Raw genomic sequence first — 24360 nt, forward strand, 5'->3', positions numbered from 1 at the left:
ATTAGGGTGGGCCCTAATCCAACATGACTGCTGTCCTTACAAGAAGAGAAGAGACACAGAGGTAGACACACAGAGGGAAGACAGCCATGTGAAGATGGAGGCAGAGATTGGGGTGATGCTGCCACAAACCAAGGAATGCCGGGGCTACCTGAAGCTGCAAGAGGCAAGGGAAGATCCTCTCCTAGAGGTTTTGGAGGGAGCACTACCCTGCCAGCATCTTGACTTTGGACTTCTGGCCTACAGAACTGTGAGAGAATAAGTTTCTGTTGTTTTAAGCCACCCAGTTTGTGGTACTTTGTTACCACAGCAGCCCTAGGAAGCTAATTCACCAACCATCTACCATGGGAATAGAATACTTTTGTTCTTGTTAACATGGCAGCACAGAGCAATGCTGAGGAGCTTGGGGTCTGAAGCTGGACTGCCTCCTTCATTTACTAATTGTGTAACTACAGGAAAATTTGCTAATCTGTTAGTACCTCAGTTTCCTCCTCTGTAAAATGACAGTACTGTCCTCATAGGGTTGTGAGTATTTTAACAAGTCAAGACACTTAGCACAATGACTGGGAAGGAGCAAGGACTTGGTAAATATCAGCTATTATTACTATTTACTGTTACCTTATATTTGCTGCAAATGATATAATTTTCCATTTACAGTTGGGATATAAAGTTTTCTATCAAGTTTTAGATTAAAATTGAGTTAATTAAAAGAAGAACATTAGGTAAATAATAATATAATATATTAATATATAATTGGTTGAAGGTGGTAAAACATGAATTGTATTGAGTGCTTGTATTGCCAGGCACTGTTCAAAGCACTCTACTTGTTTTAAGACATTTCATCCTTAACATCCCTCAGGAAGGAGGTATTACAGCTCCATTTTCCAGACAAGAACCTGAGTCACAGAGAGGTTAAGTAACTTGCCCAAGGCCACACAGCTGGTAAGTGACAGGCAGTCAGGCTATTGAGGCTGTGCTACTAACTCCTGCACTAAGTAAGCAGAGAAAGTTTCTGGCTAAGAGGCCTTCTTGGGCCCTCGTGGTTGCGCAAACCGGAGTTTGCTCTAGGGAGGCGAACTCAGCCTGGTGAGTGTTGAGGGGAAGTGTCACTCACCCCTGCGCTCAGCCATCCCCACTGAAACTAAGCAATTCCAGTCTGACGAAGGACTCCTCTCAGCCCTCCTTTTGGATGTCCAGGGCAGCTGCCAGGGGCCAAAGCTCTTTGGGAACAATAAAATGCGCAATGTTGGCGTTTAATACATGATAAAGTACTCCCTGCTCCAAGCCAGCTACTGAAAACACCAGGCCTGAGGGACGGGTCTATTAAGTGAAAATAAACCTCTTTTATTGTTTCATGCAAAAACACATATTGTGCTTCACAAGCTTACAGCTGGGAACAATATGCATTTTTGGCAAAAGAGACTTGGGTGACCTCTCCACTGTCACACGATGACCCCTCACTGTGTGAAGAGTAGATGGCATTTCACACACCGGCTACTGGCCCAGTGCTTCTCTTGGCTGTGGTCAGAGGTGGTCAGAGGTGCAAGCGAACCTCTCCAGCAAGGGAGCTCCCTTTTCCCCTTTGCTTCTTCTGATCAGTCTTGGTGGTAGAGCAAACTTAACACTTCTTTAGAGCCACAAACCCAAACAAATAAAACTCTGGGCTCTGAAAGCATTGAGTCTGCCAATGAATCACGGAACATCAGAGAATAAATATGTGGATGGTTCTTTGAAAACGGATGGTGGAGAGTAGTCCTGAAGAAAGGTGGCTCAGGGCCATGACTTCTAGTTTCCCCTAGAACATGTCAAGTCCATGAAGAAAGAACTTAACAAAACTATGTACTTGCTTCCCAGCAGAAAAGTTATCCAATGCCCAGTGCTTAAGTGAGAGACAACAAATTTGATCTTAAACTTCCCATTTCCTCAGACTTACAAGAAGCTGTTAGAGGTACAAATTTGAGTTACCCAACAGTGGAGGCTTCTCTGTGTTTTTCTTCTCACTAGAAAGTTCCTTTTGATTTTCCAGGATGCAAAATGTGGGACGGATCTCTGATGACTCCGTGTGGGCAAACAATACCAACACATATGCAACAGACATTTCAAAGTAATCCATTCAGATTATTATAAATTACAAAACCAGAAAGCAAACAAATGAAACTCCACCAAACCTTTTGGCTTTACAGTGCAATATACTAATGAAGAATAAGATGCCAGCCCTGGAACTCTCTATTTTTTGGAACGAAGATATGAAAAGTGTCCACTGCCCTATAAAATAATTTTTATATGTTTATATATTTTACATATCTAAGGTTTATTTGTACAATAGTTGATAATGACTAACATGTTATATATACCCTTTTTATAAACATTATTCACATACCTATTACATCATAAAGATTGTCTTTTGGTCTATTAAAAACATTGTACTGAAAAAAGAAGCAGAGACACAAGAGTCTATAGATTTTCTGCTGATATTCCCATGGAGGAGTGAAGTTTTCTCCTCTTTCATTTTCTCTTTCCTCCTTTTTCCCCCTAAACAACACCCTCTCCCCCTGACCCAGCATGCAGTAATAAGAAGCAACAATTCCAGAAGATGAAACTCAGACTTCATGGTTAGCAGACTATTCTCTGGTGCATTTCTGGGCTGACCTCATTCTAATCATTCTACTTCGTCCTTGGCTGCATTCCCACCACCTCCAGCACTTTTTGACCCACGACAATTTGGAATATATGTGCTGGAGCTCACAGTCTGGAGATGAAAACTTTAGCAAATGGGGGAGCTTTTCTTATGCCTCTGAGTTTGGGTGGGAACAAATCATAGTCTTCATTTTGTGCTTTAGAAAAAAAATATTTTGTTTATTTGGCTAAGCAGTTTCAAAGGAAATTGAAATCTTCATAAAACCCTCCATGATACTATAAGACATGGAAAGTTCCCAGAGAAGAAAAAACAGCAAGTGTAAAAATTAGGAGTGGTGGTTTCCTGTTATTCTAAATGTGAGAGGGGGAAGCCAGTCTAAGAAGAAAGTCTGAGCGAGAGGGCCTTGGGGACAAAGCTATAATTAGCCAATGTGGTCTAATGGTTTCTGGGCGTTAAAAGTTGTATTGTTCCCCCATCCCCACCCAGCTTATACAACTTGCTTTTGTGGGGACAGTTTGCCTATACTTAACCTTTCTGTATATCACCTATAAAACTAAAATTCCTTCCAACTCTGACACTCTATGACTTTGCCCTGGCAAGTGAAGTCTTTGAAACCTACCTATAGGTGGGTTGTAAGGCCTCATGATTGTAACAAGAATCTGAAGGCAGCATCTCTCTATTCATTGCTTCTGAGGAGCCAGCCAAACCCGAATTCATTCCAGAGGAAATGGAACCAACATTTAGTCACAGTAGTTCAGAGAAAAGGGATGACCAACAATTGGCAGTACCATCATGGACCACATGTAAGAAGGAGACGTTGTCACTGCATTGGCCTTTCTGTGGTCTCATCATACCTCTTGCTTCTCACCCACCTCTTGGCAGATAAAGCCAATGCTGTGGGGCTTCTTGTTGCCTATTATCACCTTCCCCTGGGGTTAACCAAGAGAAGGCTATGATTAAGAAGTCCATTAAGTTAGTCATCCCATTAAGACACAGGTGCCAGTTTGAGCCCTGCAAGTGACAGCTTCACACAGAGGAAAACATTTCTGTAACCACAAAATACAGTCCTTACTCAGCTCATGGTTTGGCTTGGCTCCTTACCAGCAGGACTGGATGAAAGACGGGGGATGCTTCAGTGCAAAATTATGATACTGAACTTCAAAACCATCTATCAATACACATCCAAATCATGCTGCGTTCCTGTCATCGTCTTTGGTAATCAAGGTGGCATGTGCTTTTAGAAATGAAACTCTTACTGATGTCTTAAGATGGGGGAGAAGATGAAAACACGTGGCTCAAAGAGTCTGGGGGTATTTGTGCGTTTCATTTATCTGTACAATCTCTCTCTCAGGTTAGCACAGATAATTTAAAATTTATATTTTAAATTATAGTTTTTTGAAAAAATAGGGGTAGAATATCTTCTTTTGACTTCTTTAAGATGACTTATTTCTGAACAAAAAAGCCTGCATGGTTATAACTGATTTTTATATCTTTAGACTTGAAATAGCACTGCAGTCTGTGGCATCTCCCTTATAACATCATGCACGTTTCTTGTCTGAGATTATTTATGTACTAAGTCCTTATTTCCTTGATTGGTATATTCTAACAAGAACCCTCTGGATCAGAAAGTATCAGGGTGGAAAGACAGAACGGAATTGGAATGGAAAAGAATGTGGATGTGGTGGCGTGATGCAGGAGGCACAGTCAGGGGAGGGAGTGAAGGCTGGGGACATTGTGAAGAAGCACTAGCCTCTCTGGCTTGAACATCTGAGAGGAGAATATCATGCCATCCCCTGTACTGCTCTAAATCTGAGCTGGAGCAATAGGCCAGACACAGTGTTGGGAGGCATTTGATGTTCGGTCTTTTCATTTGTCAGTTAGGTGCCAAGGTGTGAGAAATTGGCAAGACAAAGTTTGGCTTTGACAGCAGAACAGAATAACAGGAGGGCCAGGAGTCTGGTGTAACGTGTAGCGGCACATGACTCACGTGCTTTTCTCCAACCTGGCCCGCCACCCATTGATACTGTGGGAAGACACATTTGCTTTTTCTCCTATTACCCTGCTGTCTTGGAGGCCAGCCTACTGGTATTCCTGTACCATCCCTGATGTCCAAGGAGTATCACATGGTCCACAGCTCTGTACCGAGCGGTTTCCATTCAAGCAGACGATTTGCTCTCTTCAGTAACCGGTTATTGCTAGCTCCTCCTGGGAAGATCTCCAAGGTGGGGTCTGTGAAGGTGAAAAGGATTTTAGAATCTATTGTGTGTGAATGCAGCCTGGTTAGAACTGTAGTTCTTTAAAATTCTTAAGTCTTTTGGGCAGGAATTTGTCTTTCCATTTCACAAAAGAGATGTCGTGTCCTCTGTTCGTCATATCGGGAGGTACACACTATCTACTTCCCCATTACTGGAGATGCTAACTTTGATCTTTTGGTTAAGGTGGTTGTCTACCAGCTTTCTTCACTATAAAATTGTTATTTTCCCATTTGTGATTAATAAGTATCTTTTGAGGAGATACTCTGATACACTAGTTTTAATCCATAGATGACTTTTGCTCGAACCAATTGTTACTGCAGTGGTTGTCAAACTGGGATTTTAAAAAATTCCATCATTCCTTCTACAATTTTTAGTTGGCCCTGTACTGTAAGGAAGAGCTTTTCCTTCTCCCTCATTTCTTTATATAGTATGGACTCAGGGATTCCTATTTGATTATTTGTAAGGATTATCATCCATTACTGCCCAAAATGAATAATCTGAATCTATTGATTAAGAAATGTCAGACAAAGCCTAATTGAGAGACATTCTATAAAATAAATGGCCTATATTCTTTGAAATGCCAGGATCACGGAAGACAATGAATCTTGAGGAACTGTTCCAGATTAAAAGAAACTAAAGAGATATGACAAATGCAATATGTGGTCCTAGATGGGATCTTAGACAAGACATCAAAATCTGTTTTCTCCGTAAAGGAAAAGAATGGGACAATTGGATAAGATCTGTAGTTAATAGTGCTATATCAGTGTTAATTTCCTGATTTTGGTAATTGCATTGTGATTATGTAACACCCTTGTTTTTAGGAAATACACACTGAAATGTTTAGGGGAAAACAGGCACTTGATTTTTAGCTTACTTCCAAACGGTTCAGAAAAATTATATATATAATTTATATTAAATTTTAATTTAATAATTAATATATATGTACCTACATATATAAAAGAGAGGATCAAAACAAACATAGTAAAATGTTAATATCTAGGGAACCTAGTCCTGAAGGGTATACAGGAATTCCTTGTACTATTTTAGCAACATTTCCAGAAGTCTGAAATTATTTAAAAAATAAAGTTAAAATTCACGAGCCCCCAGAATTTCTCCAAAGCCTCAAATATTTTATTTTTGATTTCCAAACCCAACCTGCATTCCTGTCATCCCCACACATGTAGCCAATGTCCTCCCCTTCCTGCCTAGCCCCTGGTGCCTCTTCTCTTCCCGAGGCTGAGGATGCTCGGAAGGAAGTGCAGCCAACACTTCCAGCTGCCCCTTGTCCAGGTGAGGGCAGGCGGTTTGGATGGGCATCACAGGAGCCGGCTGCTCTCTGTGACTTTGCTGCCAGTGCTTGGCTCTTGGCCCTTCTGAGTGCAAATGAAGTCCCAACTGACCATGCTGAAGGGGGACAGGAGAAAGCTAAAAGGATGATGGGAAATTGGTCCAATAACATGTAAAAAGATTTGCTTTCTAAAAGACCCAGGCTCGGAGTGTGTCCACAAGTGAATTCCCATGAAAACCCAGTAAAACAGGAAATAAGTAGGAGAGGGAGTTTTCTATCTCCTGCCCAATGTCTTTCTTTTGGAGCCTGAGTCCTTCTCTATCCAACGACTCCTGCTGATTTAACAGGCCAGTTTTGTCTTTGGGGAAATTTAGTGGTGATCACAGACAGGTTCATTCTTTGCGGGGTGGCACAGGACAGCTGGATCTTGCAAGCAGAGTTTATGGGAAGTATCGGTTTTGGGAGTCTGATCAAAACCCACTCTCCAAAGGCAGAAGCATGAATTGTGGCTACAGAGACTAAGTGTACAGAAGGAGCCTGAGCTTTCAAGCAGGCAGCCACATCTGGGCTAACAACTGAGCTTCTCTGCGCTCTCAGGGCCTGCCCATGCAAGACAGGACTTACGTGCTCCACTCAGAATAACAGCAAGTAAGAGCCATTGGAGGCTCCAGGTGGCTGCTTCCTATTCAACGCGAGAAGCAGGAATGAATAGAAAGCCTGTGATTATGAGGACGCATTCTGCGTCCTATCATGACAATAAGTTATGCAGGATTTGGAGTTATGCTGTCTCCATCGTACACCCCCAAACACGGGCCGGAGTTTCAGCCTGCTATTCACAACTTTTATCCCTAAAAAGGGAAGACACCTGTGTTAGACATAGTCTGCTTCTCCTCCCTGTGCCTAAGTGGGTACCGGCACTGATGCTGGGCACCTGCCTCTGGAGATGGGTCAACCCGTTGCTATCACAGGGGGCCTGGAAATGGCTGCTTTGATCTGCACATCAGGCCTGGCATCAGCAGCTGGGGGCATATCCCTCTGAGACTGGAGGCAAGGTGATTTGAGACAACTGCTTCTGGATCTCAAGGGAGTAGTGGTGGTTTGTTAGCTCTTTAACTACCTTTGTTGTGATGTAGCATTTCTGAGGGTGAGCGCAGGGACAGGGAAGTAATAAGGAAGTAACTGCCAAGGGAAGGCCAGCTGCCACATGAATCTGATCTTCCAGGTTGTGCTAAATGATGTAGAAAGAAGTTTAACTCTAAGATCCACTGACATTTTAATGGACACTCAAAAATCCCATCAGTGGCAGGAGGGGTGAATTTACCTATGGCTGGCGTTGTACAGTACTGGGTAGCAGCTCTTATCAGTCCTGTGTCTACAGACCAGGGGTTTTAGGATTAGGCAGGTAATAATACTTTGCTTATTGAGCACTCAGGGGACAGGTCTGCTTGAAGTAGAAAACCCTGATGTCTGCAGGAAAGCTTTTGTGTCTCATCTTAAATGAGGTGGCAAGCAGCTAGCAGCATCCACTGGGGTCCGATTGCCTGGGTTTATTCCCAAGCTCCACCAAGTCCCAACTGTATGACCCCATGGAAACTATTTAATCTCTCTAGGTCTTAGTTTCTTTACCTGTAAAATGGGCATAGTAATAGTATTTACTTTGTATGGTTGTAGTGAGATTTTAAAATCAGTCAATATAAGTAAAGCACATAAAAGTGTCTGGCACAAGGCAGGGGGTCTGTCTATCATTGTTGGCTCAAAAGTATTACTATAAATTAAGAGACCTCTTCAAGGCTATTTATTATGTTCCTGGTTCTTGATTATCTCAAAGAATGGAAAACCCTACAGGTGGTGGATACAGATCATTAAACCGGCTCATGGTCACACTCATTACTGGAGTCTCTTTTGCCTTAAAAACCTGAATAGAGTTCTTAAAATTTTACATCCTAATCCACAAAATGAGGATAACAATAGCTCAGTATTTACTTTATATGATTGTCATGAGAGGGCCTCTATTATTCTTCCTATTATACAGATGAGAAAATTGAGACTCAGAGAGGTGAAGTGACTTGCTCAAAGTCACACAGTGAGTCACACTTGAGATCCAATGGGTGTTCTGATTCTATAGCCTGGGCTCTCCACTGCTAGGCCAGAGAAAGGTGAGCGGAAGAGAGTGAAGGAGATGGGGGGGGGGTGGGGAGGAAGAGGGAGGGAGGGAGGGAAGGGGAGAGGGAGACTCGCAACTAATAATAATATTCTTGGAATGAGTAAGTGGGCGTGGGAATTCAATACATATATCATAATGATAACAAAGCAGATGACGTTTTATGCCTTGTCTACATAATTCGAAACAACCATTTTGACTGCGTAGAAAAATGACATTGCTTTTTGCTTGCTGCAGAATCATGGCTTTAAAGAGCTGTGAGGGCCAGTCCCTTTGGAAGGTGAGTACTTAAGATCCTGCAGTCCTGGAATGCTAGTGCCTGAGCCAAGCCCCTTGTTTGAGAGGTGAAACAGGGCTGGAGAAAATGGAAGTAACTTGCCTCTAAGCTTGTGGCATCGCCCATAAGTTCATCTTTCCTGTGAAGGTCCTTCTTGGCAGGAAAAAGAGGATTCATTTATTCTTCAATTGTTCATTCAACACATATTGAATGTATGATCAAAAATGTTTGATGAATGAATTTCCTTGACACTTTGAGCTTGTTCCTCTTTATCTCACTATGCTGCATGTCCGATTCCTTCTCAGTCTTCAAATCTCAGTTGAAATCTCACCTCCTTGGAGAATCCTTTCCTGGCCACCCTACCCAATGTAGTGCATACCCCCCCAGCCATTCTCCATCCCCCCCTTGTTTCCTTCATAACATCTGTCATATAGAAACAATCCTGTGTGTTTAATGGTTTGCCATTTACTCCCGTTCATGAAGGCAGGAACATTACTTGCTTTGTTCACTGCTGTATCCCAACTGTATGGGACAAAACCTCACACACATAGATGCTCAATCAGTATTTGTTGAATGAAAATGAATGAATAAATGAATGAGGTGACACTGATTTCTACCCAGGAAGAAAACATTCTGTGACTTTAAATGGAGATGGAGTGAGAGCTAGGACTTTGGCCTGGAGCCCCTTGGTCATAATGGCGTGTCCAGCTGGGGATTAACTAATCAGCACATGCATTTTCTGAATTACAAAGTGTGCCAGGGACATTTAATTTCTGTTAATTAGCACCGAGGAGGAGGGGTTGTTATCGAAATCACCAGCCAGCTGGAAGCATGTCCATGTCAGACCTATTTGCAAATCAGAATGGACATTTCATAAACCTTGTCAACCTTGTGAAGCTGCAAGTGAGTGCCCAGAGGGGCAGCACCAAGGTGCCCACCGGCTGCATTCGGGGTCACAGATGACCTTAAACCTCAAACCTTCAACAGATGAGGAGGTGAGGTGATAGGGACAACCAGAAGACAAAAGACTGATGAGGGTTATGGCATGAGATACATTTAAAAATAACTGTCATATTTCCTCAACCCTGGTGCCACTGACCAGCTGATCTGAAAAGTGAAGAGAACAAAGAAGCTGAGATTTCTAGTCTTACAGAGCCAGCCCCACTGCTTCCTTTCTGTGACCTTAGACAAGTGATTTATCCTCAGAGCCTCAGATCTGTTTGATCCATAAATAGGGGACAATAACACCCAACTCATGGGATTGTTGTGAATGTTAAATGAGAAAAGGCATGTAAACAGTCAAGATAGCTAACGTCACAGAGCATTTTCTAAGAGCTGGGCACTGTGCTAATGACCTCATGCCCATTATCTCTTTTAATCCCCACCAAACCACTCAAGGAAAGCACAGTTAGAACCTGCATTTTACAAGCAAGGGGACTAAAGTTTGGGAAGATTAAATGACTTCCCCGTGATCACACAGGGAGGAAACGCAGAGCCTGGATTTGAATCCCGGTCACCTGACTCACTGTGCTTTTAACCACCCTGTAAATGACCCTCTAAGGGGTTAGCTCAGTCCCTGGCATTTAGTAGACGTGTAATGAATGGTAGTAAGAAGATTCTGTTCTTATTTTAGCATTTCTCCTGATCACCTGCCTTTGTCATGACTGCAGAATTCACTGCTAGGGTCCCTTCTGCACGCCAGCATCTGGCCTATCTGTCTTACTTAATCTTCCCAGTGACTCTGTGAAGTGTTGATTATTGTTTTCACTCCTCAGATGAGTAAAGAAAGTCTCAGAGAGGTTAGTTAACTTGGTCCAAGGTCAGACAGCCAAGAAGTGGTGGGGCCAGGATTTGAGCCCAGGGATATGTGATTCCAGACCCCAGGTGGTTTCCTCTTCATTTCTCCATGCTGCCATCTTTCAGAACCTGTTTCACCTCAGTGGAGCTCTCCTGACAGCTGAAACACTTCTTCATTACTCCCTGCTCTTGCTTCTGAGCCTAGCTCTTTCTTGTACTCTGTTTTTGAATTGTGCCTCCATTCCCACTTATGGGTAATAGCTACCATTTATTGAACACTTTGATGTACCCCGTATCACCATCAGAGCTGTACAAGCATGATCTCATTTAATCCTGCTGAGAACCCTATGAGGTGGAGGTTCTGATTCCCATTTTACAGATGAGAAAGCAGGTTTAGGGAGGTGGTGTAGCTTTCTCAAGTTGCTTCAGTCATTTGCCAAAGGAAACCTAACTAGTAAGTGACAAGCTGGGACCAAACCCCAGATAATTTGGTTCCAAAACCCGTCACCCTAGCTATTATATTGTTTCTCCATATCTTGTAAAGTTCTAGTGGATTGGGAATACAGCTAGAATAGCTACCCCCAAATCCTTGTTGACTGATGTGTTAAAATTTAGTCCTTTACTGGAGGTCTCCATGAAGAAGGTCCAAGCTATCAAATTTGCCAAATCTAAAAAGACTGTAAGCTTAAAAAAGAATTCAGTTTATCAATAGAATGTGCAGGATGGAATATTTGGAAATGTGGTTCTGATATCTAAAATTAGCCTTCCATTCCAAACAGTATGGCGCCTTCCGGCTGTATGACTGCTCTGTCCTTTGTCATGGAAGCTGATGCCATCTCTCTCGAGCTGTGACTGACATGTTCTCCTCAGGCAGACCTCAGGCAGTGCGGTCCTCCAGCTCTCTCCTAGACAGAGATGGAAAGCATCTCCCAAGGAACTGGGTGGGGAAGGCGTAGGGATCCAGGTACAACCCTTTGAAGGTGATATTTGTTTGAATTCCTCTATGGTCCCCCAGGCGTTTTTGCTGTCTCCTTATGTTTTGATTCACGCTTGCTTTTGCTTATTTGTGAGAGTCTCCTGACTGCAAATAGTTCTCACAATCCTCTCAGATGGTCCAGGGAGTTGTTTTCATGGGAAGGACATTAGGATGGCTCTGGCCTCTAGGACACGTGCGACTGACAGCCGTCAAACTCTGACATTGCAAGTGGCCTTCATCAAGTCGGTCGGTCACGCTAGCATTGATTCTAACAGTGTTCACCAGGGATACACAAAATGGCCTTTGCGAATGCATTTTGCCTTTCTCCCTGGGTCTTGGCTGGCATCCTTTTAGTCCTTACCAGGCTGCAGCTCTTGTCCATCCAGCAGTGACCCTATCTGCATAATTAGCTTGCATCTGTGGGTGTGTATTTACCCACCCGCCCCCGAAAGCAATTGCCTTTGAACTTCGGAAAAATACCAGCATGGAACACTGGAAGGTGTCAGCTCTCTGAGTCCTCTTGTTCCCACAGAGAAGATGAAAGTGGGGGTCATTTTGGAAATCATGTTCCCCTTCTTCTGGACTCTGTATCCTTTAGAGTGAGGACAGGCAAAACTGGAAGTAAACTCAAGAAGAGGGAGAGATCTAGGGAATGCAAAATAATCATTGTGTTTTGATGTCAATGATCCAGAACCACATTGCAAGCTTTGGTTCTTTTACAAGTTGCTGGGCTGTGTCTGGCCGCCCTTGCAGCAGGCGTAGATTTGCTTTTTGGATTTCTCTGTACAGAACACTCTCAGTCACCTTCTTTCCCGTCCCTACTTCTTGGATGATAAGACCCTTGTATGGGTTGGCTAAAGAGTTCGTTTGGGTTTTTCTGTTAAGATGTTATGGAAGAACCTGAACGAATTTTTTGGCCAACCCAACACTTATTCTCTGGGAGGGCTTGACCGCCTGAGTTAAACCATTCCCCCACCCCCGTCTTCATCCTCACCCCTGTGGTCTCAGCAGCACACACACATTTGTGCAACCTCTCCAACCTCAACCATGTTATGTGCTTACAGTTGCTATTGAAGAAGAGGGATGTGGTGATTTAAGATTAAGGTTTGGATTTAGAGTCCTGGGTTCTAGTTCTTGTTGCCTTGGACACGTCATTTGACCTGTGAGTCATAATTCTAATCCCTAAAATGGAATAATAGCAGTACCTGCATTCATAGGGTTGGGTAGGATTGGATGGCATAATGCATGTACAGTGCTTGGTACACAGTAGGTGCTCAGTAAATGGTGACAGTTATTGCTGGATGAAGAATCAGTAGTCTCCCTTCCATCTCAAACTAATTATGTGACCTTAATCAAGGCATTGAAATATCCGGAGTCTCGGTTTTTTGATCTGTAGTCTGGGGACAAAAATAACTTTTCTCTGCACTCTTCACGAGGTTCTTATAAGAATTTGGTGGCAGCAGCAGCAAGATCTGTTTTAGTTTCAGAAGTTGAGGAGCTACTCTGGTTTTTGCAGTTGGCTACCCAGAGGCTCCAGACAACACCCAGAGGAGAGCTAGGTAGAAAACTCTGTATTCAAACAATGCAGGCACAGCCACAACCCATATTTTCTCTACTCAGGAGCAACAAGTCCTCCTAAAACAGCTGTACTTGGAAGAACTCTTGTAAAAACCCCTTTAAACTCAAACTTCTCAAAACCAGAGATGCTGGTGCATCAAAATCTCAATTCCCAGCAATGAATCAAAGCTTTAGAGTCCCAGTGACAGAAGCCAGATGGGAGTTCAAATATTCAGGCAGGGTATCTATGGCCCCAGGTTGCAATATTTGCTTTGACTAGTGCTTACTGAGTACCTCTATGAGCTGCACTCAGAGTTCCATATGGTACATGATTGGGAATTTTACAGGGAGTGATAAGCATGGAATTCAGGATAGTGGTTGTGAAGGAAGTGGGGAGGTGGGGAAGGAAGGAATGGGACTGGGAGAAGCACACAGCAGGTTTCAATTATTTTTTAAAAAGCTAGGTGGTGGGTATATGGTTATTGGTTTTATTATCCTATATATTTCTATAGAACATTTAATTATAAAAGGGGAGAAAAGCAGAAAGGAGCCCAAAATCCAGAAAAAAGTAATAAGAAACAACATTCTGTGAGGGCCATATGTATTTTTATCTATCCTGGTAACTACTTTATTTCTGTTGCCTCTCATAGAGCCTGGTCCAGAGTACGTGATGAATGAACTGTTGTTGAATGAATAGATGGAGGGATGGATGGATGGTTGGATGGGTGAATCTAATGCTCCTCCATCCCGTCATCTTTGATCCCACCTCTGCTGCATTCCATTTGTCAAAGTATAGGTCAATAGGCAGAAGGGCTTCCTGGGAACATTTTGTTTCTGCTCTGGTCTAGGGCACAATACTATGGCCTGGCCAACAGCAGGTGGCTTTGATCATCATTTAACATTGCTCTATTTCAAGAAAAACGTCCTTGTGAGATTCATCCTCAGGGACACCAACCTGCTGCAGGGCTCTCTGGAGTTAATTCCTCTGGCTTAGTCTTGCCTGCCAAACACATTCCCCTAGGTGACTGCCTTTCAGGCTCACCTAAGAGGTTTCTGTAAGTGCTAACACTCCTTTCACTTAGCCCAAGGGGGAACTGGAGTCTTTACTCTCAAGACTAAGTAAGAGAAGCATCAGTGACAGCAGCTGCTGCCCCAGGAGAGCCCAGCTTGTTAAATACTTGCTCCCAGCTGGAGAGGCTTGAGAGGCCCTCGTTATTCTATCTGCTTCAGCTTCTCACTTCCTGGGAAGGGAGTCAGAGGCTGTGGGGCTGCCCGTGTGAATAGGGGCTGGGGAGAGGATCAAGATGGAGTCCTGCTCATCTTATTGAAGCAAATTATGTGCTTCCATACCTGCCAACATGATGCCAGAGGAGCTGGGAAGCTGAAGTGCATTCCTTATGCCTATGAAACTCTTAGCTGAAAAAGGTAGGTGAATAGGCATGGAAATGCTCATCCTCCAAGTCAGCTCCTTTCCTAAGCTAGGGGCCTGATGAAGGTGCTTGTCGAGGGATGAACAGTGGCCAGGATGGGGGTTGGGAAGGGTGTCAGGTTTGACAGCAGTGCTCTCAACCTCTGGGCCTTATTCTCTATAATAGGGTAACAGTCAAGATATTTAGTAATCAGTATGGCATAGGCACTAGCCAATCAGCATGAAGAAGGGCTTTATTGCTGCAGCTGGCCTTAGCTTTTTAGCTGTTGGATGGGAAAGCGATGGGGAGGACGACATGGAGAAAGGGCCAGGGTGTGGGAGGGGGGAGAGGTCTTGGGGAGCTCAGAGCATCTACTATTCACCTATCAGTACGGGACGATTTCAATATATTAACCACCAGTGAGGTCATACTCCTGCTGAATGTCAGATCCAAATGTCAGCTCTGCTATACCACATGAGAAAGGTGAATTTGATTCTCATACTTCATGTGCCTCAGAATCACTTGGGGAGCTTGTTGAAAGCACAGAGGCTTAGTCCCCACCTCAAAACTACTGAACGACACCCTGTAGGGCCCTGGCTTGGCCTGCTATGCTCCTGAGACCTGTGTGCCTGGATCAGTGGATGTCTGGGGATCCAGCTGTAACTTTCAAGGGGTTTATGATGCCTCTGGGAGATGAAGTCAAGCACGCAGTCTCTAGGGGAACGTGCCCGGTTCAGGTGCAGGTCGTGTGAGTGAGTGAAGCAGGCTACTGGGGTTGCGTGGCAAATTGAAAAGCGCATGTCCGTTTCACGGCAATTGCAGCCCCATCAGATGGCTGCCAGTCGGGAGCGCAGGCCTGGCGTGGACGGACCTTCTGAATTGTCAAGGGAAGTTGGAAGTCAGTGAGTCAGCTCTGCATCTCACCAAGTCACAGGTAGGGCGTCGCTTTAAACTCTTCCTGCTACAAAAGCTCTGTCTGTGGGAGGGGGAAGGGTGGAGGAGGTGCAGCTGGTCCCCCGTGATAAGGGAAGGAGACAAGTTTTAAGTGAGGCCCTTGATGCTGCTCAAGTCAAGTGTGACTCCACCATTTCCTTAGGTGTGGCCCTCAGAGTCTGTCCTCAGCTGGTTGTGCCCCTCCTTCACCTCTCAGATGCCCCCCCTGCTCTCTGCCCCCGCCCCCAGGCAGAGCCTGCCCTCCGCAGCTTTCCTAGCACTGAGGTGTCAGGTCTGATCACGGGGTGAAGGGGCACCTCTTCTAGGGACTCTGAGTCTTAGCTGAGGGGATGGAGCTCTCACAGGATGGAATATCTGGCTTCAGACGTGAGGTGCTAGGGATCCCACTGGGATCCCGGGAATGTTCCACAAAGGAGTAGATTCCTCTGTACTTAGGTGCAAGAGAACTCGGCTTGATTGCTACGTTTAAACCCATTGCCAATGCTGCTTTCCCTGCTTGGGCACCCACCCCTTTGTCTGCCTGACTCTTCTTGTCCTTCAGGACTCAGACTGTGTTGTGACCTCCATGACTAGGCTACTTGGTCTCCTTTTAGCACCACATCCCCGGACAGGCCCTTTTTTTCGGCTTTTTCACCTGGAATTTCGATGGTCTGCTTCCTTGAAAACATTCAAGGCTAACATTTATCAGGTGTTCACTATGTGCCAGCATGGTTCCAGTCACTTTATCATCTCAGTTAACCCTCACAATAGCCCAGTGAGGTTGGCACTATTATCGTTCCTATTTAAGAAGACAAGGCTCAGACAGGCTAAGTAACTTGCCCAGCATCACATAGCTAGCACGTGGTAAATGAAGATTTGGACCCAGTCTTTGTGCAGCAGAGCCTGCAATTGTAACCACTGCATTATGCCACCTCCTTGCAGTTTGAAGTCAGTGGCCTGACATCAAGGATGGTCTCTTGGTTCATGTAGCGTAGTCCCAAGTTAGGCTCTGAAGTTAGATAGGGTGAGGGCAGCTATCAAACTCGCTCTGTCACTGTCTGTGGTTACCCTTCAAGCCTCAGTTTCCTTGGCTCTATAATGGGGACAGTTGTACTTGCCTTATAAGGTTATGGTGGACATTATAGGAGAGAATGTATCTCTTGTTCTCATTGCAGTACCCAGCTCATAGAAATATCTGAAACATGGTGGTAGAATAAATGATGGGCAGTGCCCAGCGAGTTCAACTTGTACTGCCCCTTTCAAATCCTCATATGACTCTGCAGAGATGGGATTTGGTTTGGGAGGGAGTGAGTCTGATGCGGGGCATGGGGGAAGAAGGCTGGATGGAATGGGGATGGCCAGCCTCTGGCGTTGTTTACATTTCTCAGAGAGGTTACTCTATAGAGATCGTGGACAATGGGAAGAATATTCTGTTTCATTTGGAGGGTATGGATTGTATCTTCACTACGCCCAAACAACCTACTTTTCAGCCACAACAGTTACACATTAACTGGCTCCATTGCTACTGAGGCACAGACTAAATGTCTGGCTGGCTGGGCATGCCGTGTGTCTGCCACTCTGGGTGTAGATTGCTAAACTCATTAACTCACCGAGAATGCTTTTTGGGGTAAATACGAGGTGTAAGTACTCATATTTTGACAAATCATACAATGCCTGCCTGTCTTTATGACTTTTCCCCATTTCTCCATCTGGATTACTATATTCAGCTCATTGAGTCATGCAGTTGGGCCTGACAATTTTTGTGGAATAGACGTGGGTCACTATCACACAGAAACACCAGAGCATGTGACCACATTGGCTCTACCAACCCCAAAGTTCTGACACAGGTGCAGTATTCCTTGGCAGGATTATGGTTTGGTTTTTGTTTTATTAAGGCCTGGAAAAGTCTTGACAATTTAGTTTGCCAAGTGTGTGGTTGGTACATAAAATATGGATGTTTTTAATCCCAGGATCTTCAAGAACTGTCCAGGGAGAAGGTCTAATTAGACCTGCCTTTTTTTTTTTTTTTTTTTTTGCGGTACGCGGGCCTCTCACTGCTGTGGCCTCTCCCACTGCGGAGCACAGGCTCCGGACGTGCAGGCTCAGCGGCCATGGCTCGCGGGCCCAGCTGCTCCGCAGCATGTGGGATCCTCCCGGACGGGGGCACGAACCGGTGTCCCCCGCATCGGCAGGCGGACTCTCAACCACTGCGCTGCCAGGGAAGCCCAGCCTTTTGTTTTTTTAAATGACATCCAGGCTTAGTAGCAAATGGCATTTATGCACTAAAGTGCCCACATTCATGGGCATGCAATGAATGTTAAATCACAACAATTAAGTTAAATGAGAATTAATGATTTGTCTTACAGCATTGCCTCCACTCCCTGGGGTGCTCTTTTACCCCCGTTTACAAGGCTTTGCCTGGCTGGTCCCACTCACTTCAGCCCCATCTTAGTGGGGTCACCTACTTTTGCAGACTCCATCCTTCTTTCCCCACCTGTCAAGAATGTCAAGGCTGCTCTCCTACTCTTTTATCTTCTTCCCTGACACTTCCCCTAATCCTCTTTCTCTCTCACTCTCATCACCTCCCCACTCTCTCCTCCATATTTTCTTCACTCTCCTCCTTCTTACCCACTTTTCCTCTCCAACCTTATTTGTCCAGTCCCTTTTTATAGAAACTTTCCTCTAGAAGGCACCCCCAACCCAGCTGTGGATTGGCATCTTCTCAGTGACATTGTTGCCTTATTCTGCACCCTGGTGAAACAGCTAGTCTGCCCCAAATACAAGAAATCAGTGAAAGTAAAGACTGTTGCAATGCAAACAGAATGTATATCTAAACTCAAACCCCTTACCAAGCTGTTTCTAAGCATGCATTGTTTTCTTGGGGAAATCAGACTAGAGCCAGGATGAATGAATTGTCCGTAACACCATACAAGACCCCTCTCCACGAGTACGTGATTCCTGCTTATCTATCGTGTAGGATTATACGTGGGCAAACAGATTGAGAAGCTTAAAGTATGACGGTAGTCAGCTTTCTCTCTGACCTTGTTTGGAGCAAAGCCAGGAAGCTGTCTCTCTTTGGTTTAGAGGGTTCTTGGAATGTTCAAAGTATCTGTCTCACACCCTTCCCAGAAATTCTCCCTTGGCAGCCAGGATTATGACGATGGAAGCACAAAGATATGGTGGCTACTAGTGGCTGGTGTCTAGGTCTCAGAAGATGGCAGAAGCTGTTCTAAGATGTTGAGGTCAAAGAAGTAATGCCAGCATTCCACCATTGTGACCCCCCTGGCTGAAGCCCCTTTTATAACATCATAGAAATTCTACACAGAACCCAGAGGATGAGAGGCTGCACACTCCACGCTGGGGAATAGAGTGGGCAGGATGAGCTCCCATTCCTTGGTCTGGGTAGTGGCCTTGCTACATTGAATCATTATGTTTGGAAGGTCATCTAGTCTATCTTCCCAGCCAGGGCAGGAATCCCCACTCCCACCTGTCCTTTCCTGGAGGTAAAATGGGCAGAACAAGGACCCATGCTTGAGTCCCCAAAGAATGGCAGGACGCCCTCAGTGGAGGCATACTGTATTTAAATGCAATTCACCTCTTTGGGGTCTAGGAAAAGCCACCTGTAGATTCATTTGCTGGGAAACACGGTCTGCGTGGTCGAGGCAGTGGGCGCTGGGGCCATGATTTTGCTAAAGGTTGACTTCCTCCGGAGGTCTGTCTGCTGTCCAGAATGGCAGCCGCTTCGGTGGGCGAATAGGACGGTCATCTCTGGGCCCAAGGGGGCTGCTTCAGGCTGGGACCCCTTCGGGGTGGCTGGTTGTTCAGGCTTCCCAGACGTGTGATGTTTGGCGGGAGGAGGGCTGTAATTCTGAAATCTCACGGTTTTGACTTGCTGTAAGACAGAGGAGAGCAAAGGGACATAGGTGAGTGGGAGACCTGTGCTATTTCCCCCTGGGACTTGGTTCATGCTGTTTCTCTACACTTGTCCCTTCCTGGAATGCCTCATTCACGTGTTCATCCAGCAAATACTTGTGTCTGTCATGAGTGTCGACCATGCATCACCACTCTGTCAGGTGCTGTGAAGCCAAGAGTGAACAAAACCGCCCTGACAAATGACAATGATAACCATTGTCATGGGGGAAGCAGAAGATGCTGAGGAATGCGGAGAAGTATCCAACTGAAGCTGGAATGGGCCTTGTCCGAGAAGGCCTCTTAGAGGCAGAGTTATTTCAGTCAAGAACTGAAGAACGACTGGGAATTAGCTACGAGAAATAGAGGGGACAACCACCTACCTGAGAATAGGGTCCTTCACCTCCCCTCTCTCCTTCCCACCTGCCAGTAAGGCCTCCCTGTTGACTCCATCCAGACAGTTCCTTCATAAACCCTCAGAGCAGAGTTAGCCAACTGGACACTGCTGACTGAATATAGTCTGCAGAAAGTCTGGGAGTTTGATTTAGTTGCTAACACATTAAAAATTGGGAGATGCATATAAAAATCAGCATTTTATATGTCCCTTAAGATAATCAAAGGGCAGGCACACTGGGGCCTGTGCCCCATTCTGGCAGCAACTGGCTGGAGCTGATTAGCAGGTCCCGCTTTATGTGGGAGTCAATGATCTGATGTTTGCATAAGCCCTTCCTCTCTCCCTTCTTTCCTAGCCTGTTATAGATCTTGTATATTAGATTTTACTTTGGCCATTCCCTATCTTACAGCTTAATAAAGTGTTCTGTGCTACTGCTCAGAAATCTTTTTTTTTCCTGTGAAATTCAATCCCAATGTCTTGAGATTGAAAGGTGAGTGGGAGACCAAATGTCTTCATTCTTTTGACCCTTACCATGTCCAGCGGAGGTCTGGGCACTTACTAAACACAGTTTGAGGGCTGCATCTAAATGGCTTGGGGGTAACTGACAAGTGAGGTCTGGAAAACTTTGAATTATTTGAATACCGTAATTCAGAAGAAGAACTCTCAACATTTAAATCAGTTAACACTAACTTTTTCCAAATGCCTTTCCCTGCAAGCTTATAGCTTAGTTTTTGTGTCAGATCTCAGTTCTACTCCAGACACTCATGTGTGTCAGCTGTGTGCTTTTGGGTAATGTACTTTAACTCCATAAGCCTTCATGTCCTCATTTTTAAATGAGGATGACAATAATAATTATAGCTACATCAGAAGGTTGTTGTCAGAATTAAATGAGATAGGACATGTGAAGTACTCAGCACAGTGCCTGCTAGGTCGTTAGCATTCAGTAAATGCTTAACAAAGAGGAGGAAACCACACCATCTTTCCATTTGGAGGGAAATGGGTGATGGTAGTGATGGTGATGTTGGTGGTGATGGTGGTGGTGCGATGTTCAATACACTAAAAGATAACAGTCACCTAATTTTCTTCACGTCACCTCCTCCATCCCTGCCTCAAGGATATTGTTGAGAACATAACACTTTTACAAAAACTCTTAGGATTTCTAGTGGGAAAAGCCCTAGAACCGATAACTGATAACCGCAAAGGTCCCGATAACAGTTGTTGGAGTAGTTATAACTCAGTGTGACCTTACTAAGTCACTTACCTTCTCCTGTGCCTCAGTTGCCTCTCCTATCCTGTGAACGAGTACGTATCAAGCCCTGTGTAAGTACTTTACTCATTTAACTCCAATGCTATGAGGCTATTGCTCTTCTTACCGCCATTTTAGGTAAAAGAGTCTCAGAAAGGTGAGGTGTTTTAACCAGAGTCACCAGCTAGCAAGCAGCACAGCTGGAATTCAAGTCAAGATTGTGTCTGATGCCAAAGCCGTGTTTTTTCCAAGTTGCCTCTGGGCCTCGAAAGAAGGATGTATAAAATCTTCTGGAAGCATAAAGGAGCTTCAGTAACATGTCTGGGGAGGGTGCGGGTGATGTGAGGATATGGGAGGGGGGTTGTGTGTGAGGATTCTTTGGAGGCTGCAGTTTTGATTCCTTGTCCATTTACGGTGAAATCTCAGGAGCTGGGACACTGTGCAAAGTTAGGGGTCTAAAGAATCAGGCCCCCCTAATGTCACCTACTCCTACCTTTTCGCTGCCATTTCTTGAGTTCTCTGGTTTCACCAGGATGGATGGCGGGGCAGATGCAGGCAGTTTTGGTAGAGGCTCACTCCTGACGGGGATTTCTTTGCCTTCCATGATGAGGGAACTGGCCGCCAAGTGGATCCTGGTGTCGCTGCCCCTGCTGACGCACGTGAGGGCAGGCTCCCCAGCGGCAGTGGGCTTGGGTCCCATCTCCGCCACCACCGCCGAGGGTGAGGAGGGGGCCCCCTGTGGCTGGTAGAATTGGAACTGCTGAGGCCGGACGACCATGGTGGGGCTGCGTCTGAGGGAGCCCACCACGAGGGTGTGGACCCCCGACCGGACGGGTCTCTGCAGGGATCCATCTGGGGAATTGTATGACAGAGATATCAGCAATGGGGCAGCTGACAGCAGCTTGGGTGGGAGCTGGGTAAGCAGTGTGTCCTGATAGCCCAGAATAGTTAAGTGCTTTCCCAGTTTGACTGTGCTCACATTCTCCCAGGGTCTTTCAAAGGTGACCTTATTCTTTTTTTAGTGCTGTTTGCTGATGCTGGCAGCAAATGACTGGCTAGGCGAACACTGGGGGTGGGGTGGCGTCAGAAGGTATATCACCTCTATTTGTCCTCTCCCTCTCTCTCTCTGTGTCACACACATACACACACACACTCCTACTTTCTCCCTCCAGGCCTTTAAGATGGAAAGTGAAGAAGACAGTCCTAAAGAGAGAGCTTCGCAGTGAGAAATAAAGGCATGGAGACCAAAGAGGAAACAAAAGCAGAGACAAAGAAAGAGACAGCAGAAATTGAGACACGCAAGAGAGAGTCAATGGAGAGGCATGAGTGGGAGGGAGAGAGGGTAGGAGAGAGGGCAGAGGACTCCAACCAGCTACTTAAAGAAAATTCTGATGGAAGCTTTAGGCCTGTGGTTGTGGGACCTCTGCTTTTCATCGGGTCTGCAGGGAGGAAGGGTGAGCGGAATTTAGGGACTGTGTGTACCAGGCAAACGTGACAGCAGCTGGAAGCAAATTTGGAAAGGTTATTCCCAAGTTAGGGATGTGAGCGGATGAGCTTCGTGAAGTCCCATGACTCAGGCTCTGGAATCAGATCTCCTCCCAGGGAGCCAGGAGCACATCAGTCACATCATCTCCCTGCTCCTCGGTCCCCTGGTTGTAAACTGGAGCTAAAAACAGCACCTCGTGGCCTGGGGTGAGGATTACATTTTATGATGTGTGCAAAACGTTAGGATAGTGCCTGGAACATCATAAATGCCCCATGTTTTAAAACTTTTTTTGTGTGTTTTTAGGTAAAGGAGAAGCAAACTCTAAAAATGCACGGTCCAGGAGTTTGGTTTTGCCCCTTCCGTTTCCCTGAGCTCATTTTTTTTTTTTTTTTAAACTGAGATAGTCCTCCCTCAGTAAAAGGAAGCCATTCCTTCCCCTCAAATTCTCTGGAAGACAGGAGATCCCCATCCTTTGAGCATATGTCCTGTGGGTGACCTGGAGAATAATCGAGAGTTCATTGTGCTCTGTGGGGGGCAGTGGGGGAGACACCCTGAGAAGCATTGTGGGCTATTTCTTCATAAGGGTCTCCCAGAATTTAGAGCTATAGGTGACATCCAGCAGAGATGTTAGTTCTTTGTGACACTCTATGGACACGTGTGTGAATCAAAGTCATCTGTGTCCAGCGCAGAAGGCCTGAGCCTAGGCCATGTTCTGTGTCATGACTCTTTATCAAGCCGGGTGTGAACATGAAGAGCAGATGCTCACTGTAACACCGCTGGCGTTCTCAGCTGCCACTGGCAACCCAGCCACCACTACACAAGTCTGACCTTTCAATGTCAATGTCTGTTTTTCCACTGACAGCCCTGTGAGATGCATACAGTCAATTCTCTGTCATTTCTCTTTGCTTTGGGGAGATTGATAGCTTGACCATCCTCACCTTGGGAAAAGGGAGAGAGAGAAAGCCTCTGGGACCTAGGAAGGTCAAAGCCACACTAGGCAGACCTGTCCTTAGGCTCTCAGAAATGGGTGAAAAATCAGTTTACCGCCTTATCTACTTATCTTGTCGGGTTCCTAATTTCCAAGAGCTTTAATGCTTTCTTATTACATGTGCATATAATGCAAGCGTCAAAACTCCAAGCCAATCAAGATCTACACAAAGTTAGAGAGGGAGTGTCCGAAAGGAAGTGTGAACAATTGCCGAGGGGCTTTTCTCCCCGGTATTCAAAAGTGGTCTAGACTATGTGAACATTTCAACACAAGTGAAGTGAATTACATTCACATTCTGGAGGGACCCAACATGATCTGCTTAGCTGCAGTAGCAATATTGATACTGATAAAATGCTATACTATAAAAATAGCTAACATTTCTCGAGAGCTTATTATGTGCCAGGCACTGGGCCATTAGTGTTAAATGAATTATTTAATGCCCTGATGAGGTAGGTACTATTTTTATTTTCATTTTGCAAATGAGAAACCTGAAGGCCGAAGAGGTCAGTAACTTGCCCGAGGCTGTTGTGGTGGGATAACTTATTGCACGTATGTTTTGTGGGGAGAAGGTGGAGGAGAGGGTGAGGAGGGAGGCACTGTCGGCTAGAATTAAGAAGCAACGGTGGGATTGGTGGTCAAGCAGATGATCAGAAAGCACTGAGAAAGGGTAGAACTAAGATAATTGCTTTAATTGTCTTGGGGCACTAATTGCTTTAATGTCTGTGTGGCATACCGTCCCACATGTGAATCTTTTGCTCTGACTAGTACTGCATTTTCACCTTTAATCAATTTTTTTTTTTTGCGGCACGCGGGCCTCTCACTGTTGTGGCCTCTCCTGTCATGGAGCACAGGCTCCGGACGCGCAGGCCCAGCGGCCATGGCCCATGGGCCCAGCTGCTCCACGGCATGTGGGATCTTCCCAGACTGGGGCACGAACCCGCGTCCCCTGCATCGGCAGGCGGACTCTCAACCACTGCGCCACCAGGGAAGCCCACCTTTAATCATTTTTTAAGATAGCAGGAGGGATGGCAGAGCCCAGTTGAAGTCAG

At 45.3% G+C, this 24360-nt stretch overlaps 1 protein-coding gene across 2 annotated transcripts in view; it reads right to left on the reverse strand.

Moving 5' to 3' along the window:
• Positions 1–1320: 1320 nt before the first annotated feature.
• SH3RF2 (SH3 domain containing ring finger 2) overlaps positions 1321–24360 on the reverse strand; it is a 143513-nt gene continuing 120473 nt past the window's right edge. Inside the window, exons 9-11 of one of the 2 annotated variants that reach the window (XM_033406860.2) lie at positions 21331–21689; positions 18884–19180; positions 1321–4864 (exon numbers count right to left, since the gene is read on the reverse strand). In XM_033406860.2, coding sequence (XP_033262751.2) covers positions 18917–19180; positions 21331–21689 — 623 coding nt within the window. In that variant the 3' untranslated portion in view covers positions 1321–4864; positions 18884–18916. Of the gene's footprint in view, positions 4865–13420; positions 16484–18883; positions 19181–21330; positions 21690–24360 lie in introns of those variants that run through there. The other variant, XM_033406861.2, reaches the window with a different exon arrangement.

This window comes from Orcinus orca, chromosome 3, assembly GCF_937001465.1.
Source record: "Orcinus orca chromosome 3, mOrcOrc1.1, whole genome shotgun sequence".
In the NCBI taxonomy this organism is placed as follows: Eukaryota; Metazoa; Chordata; class Mammalia; order Artiodactyla; family Delphinidae; genus Orcinus; species Orcinus orca.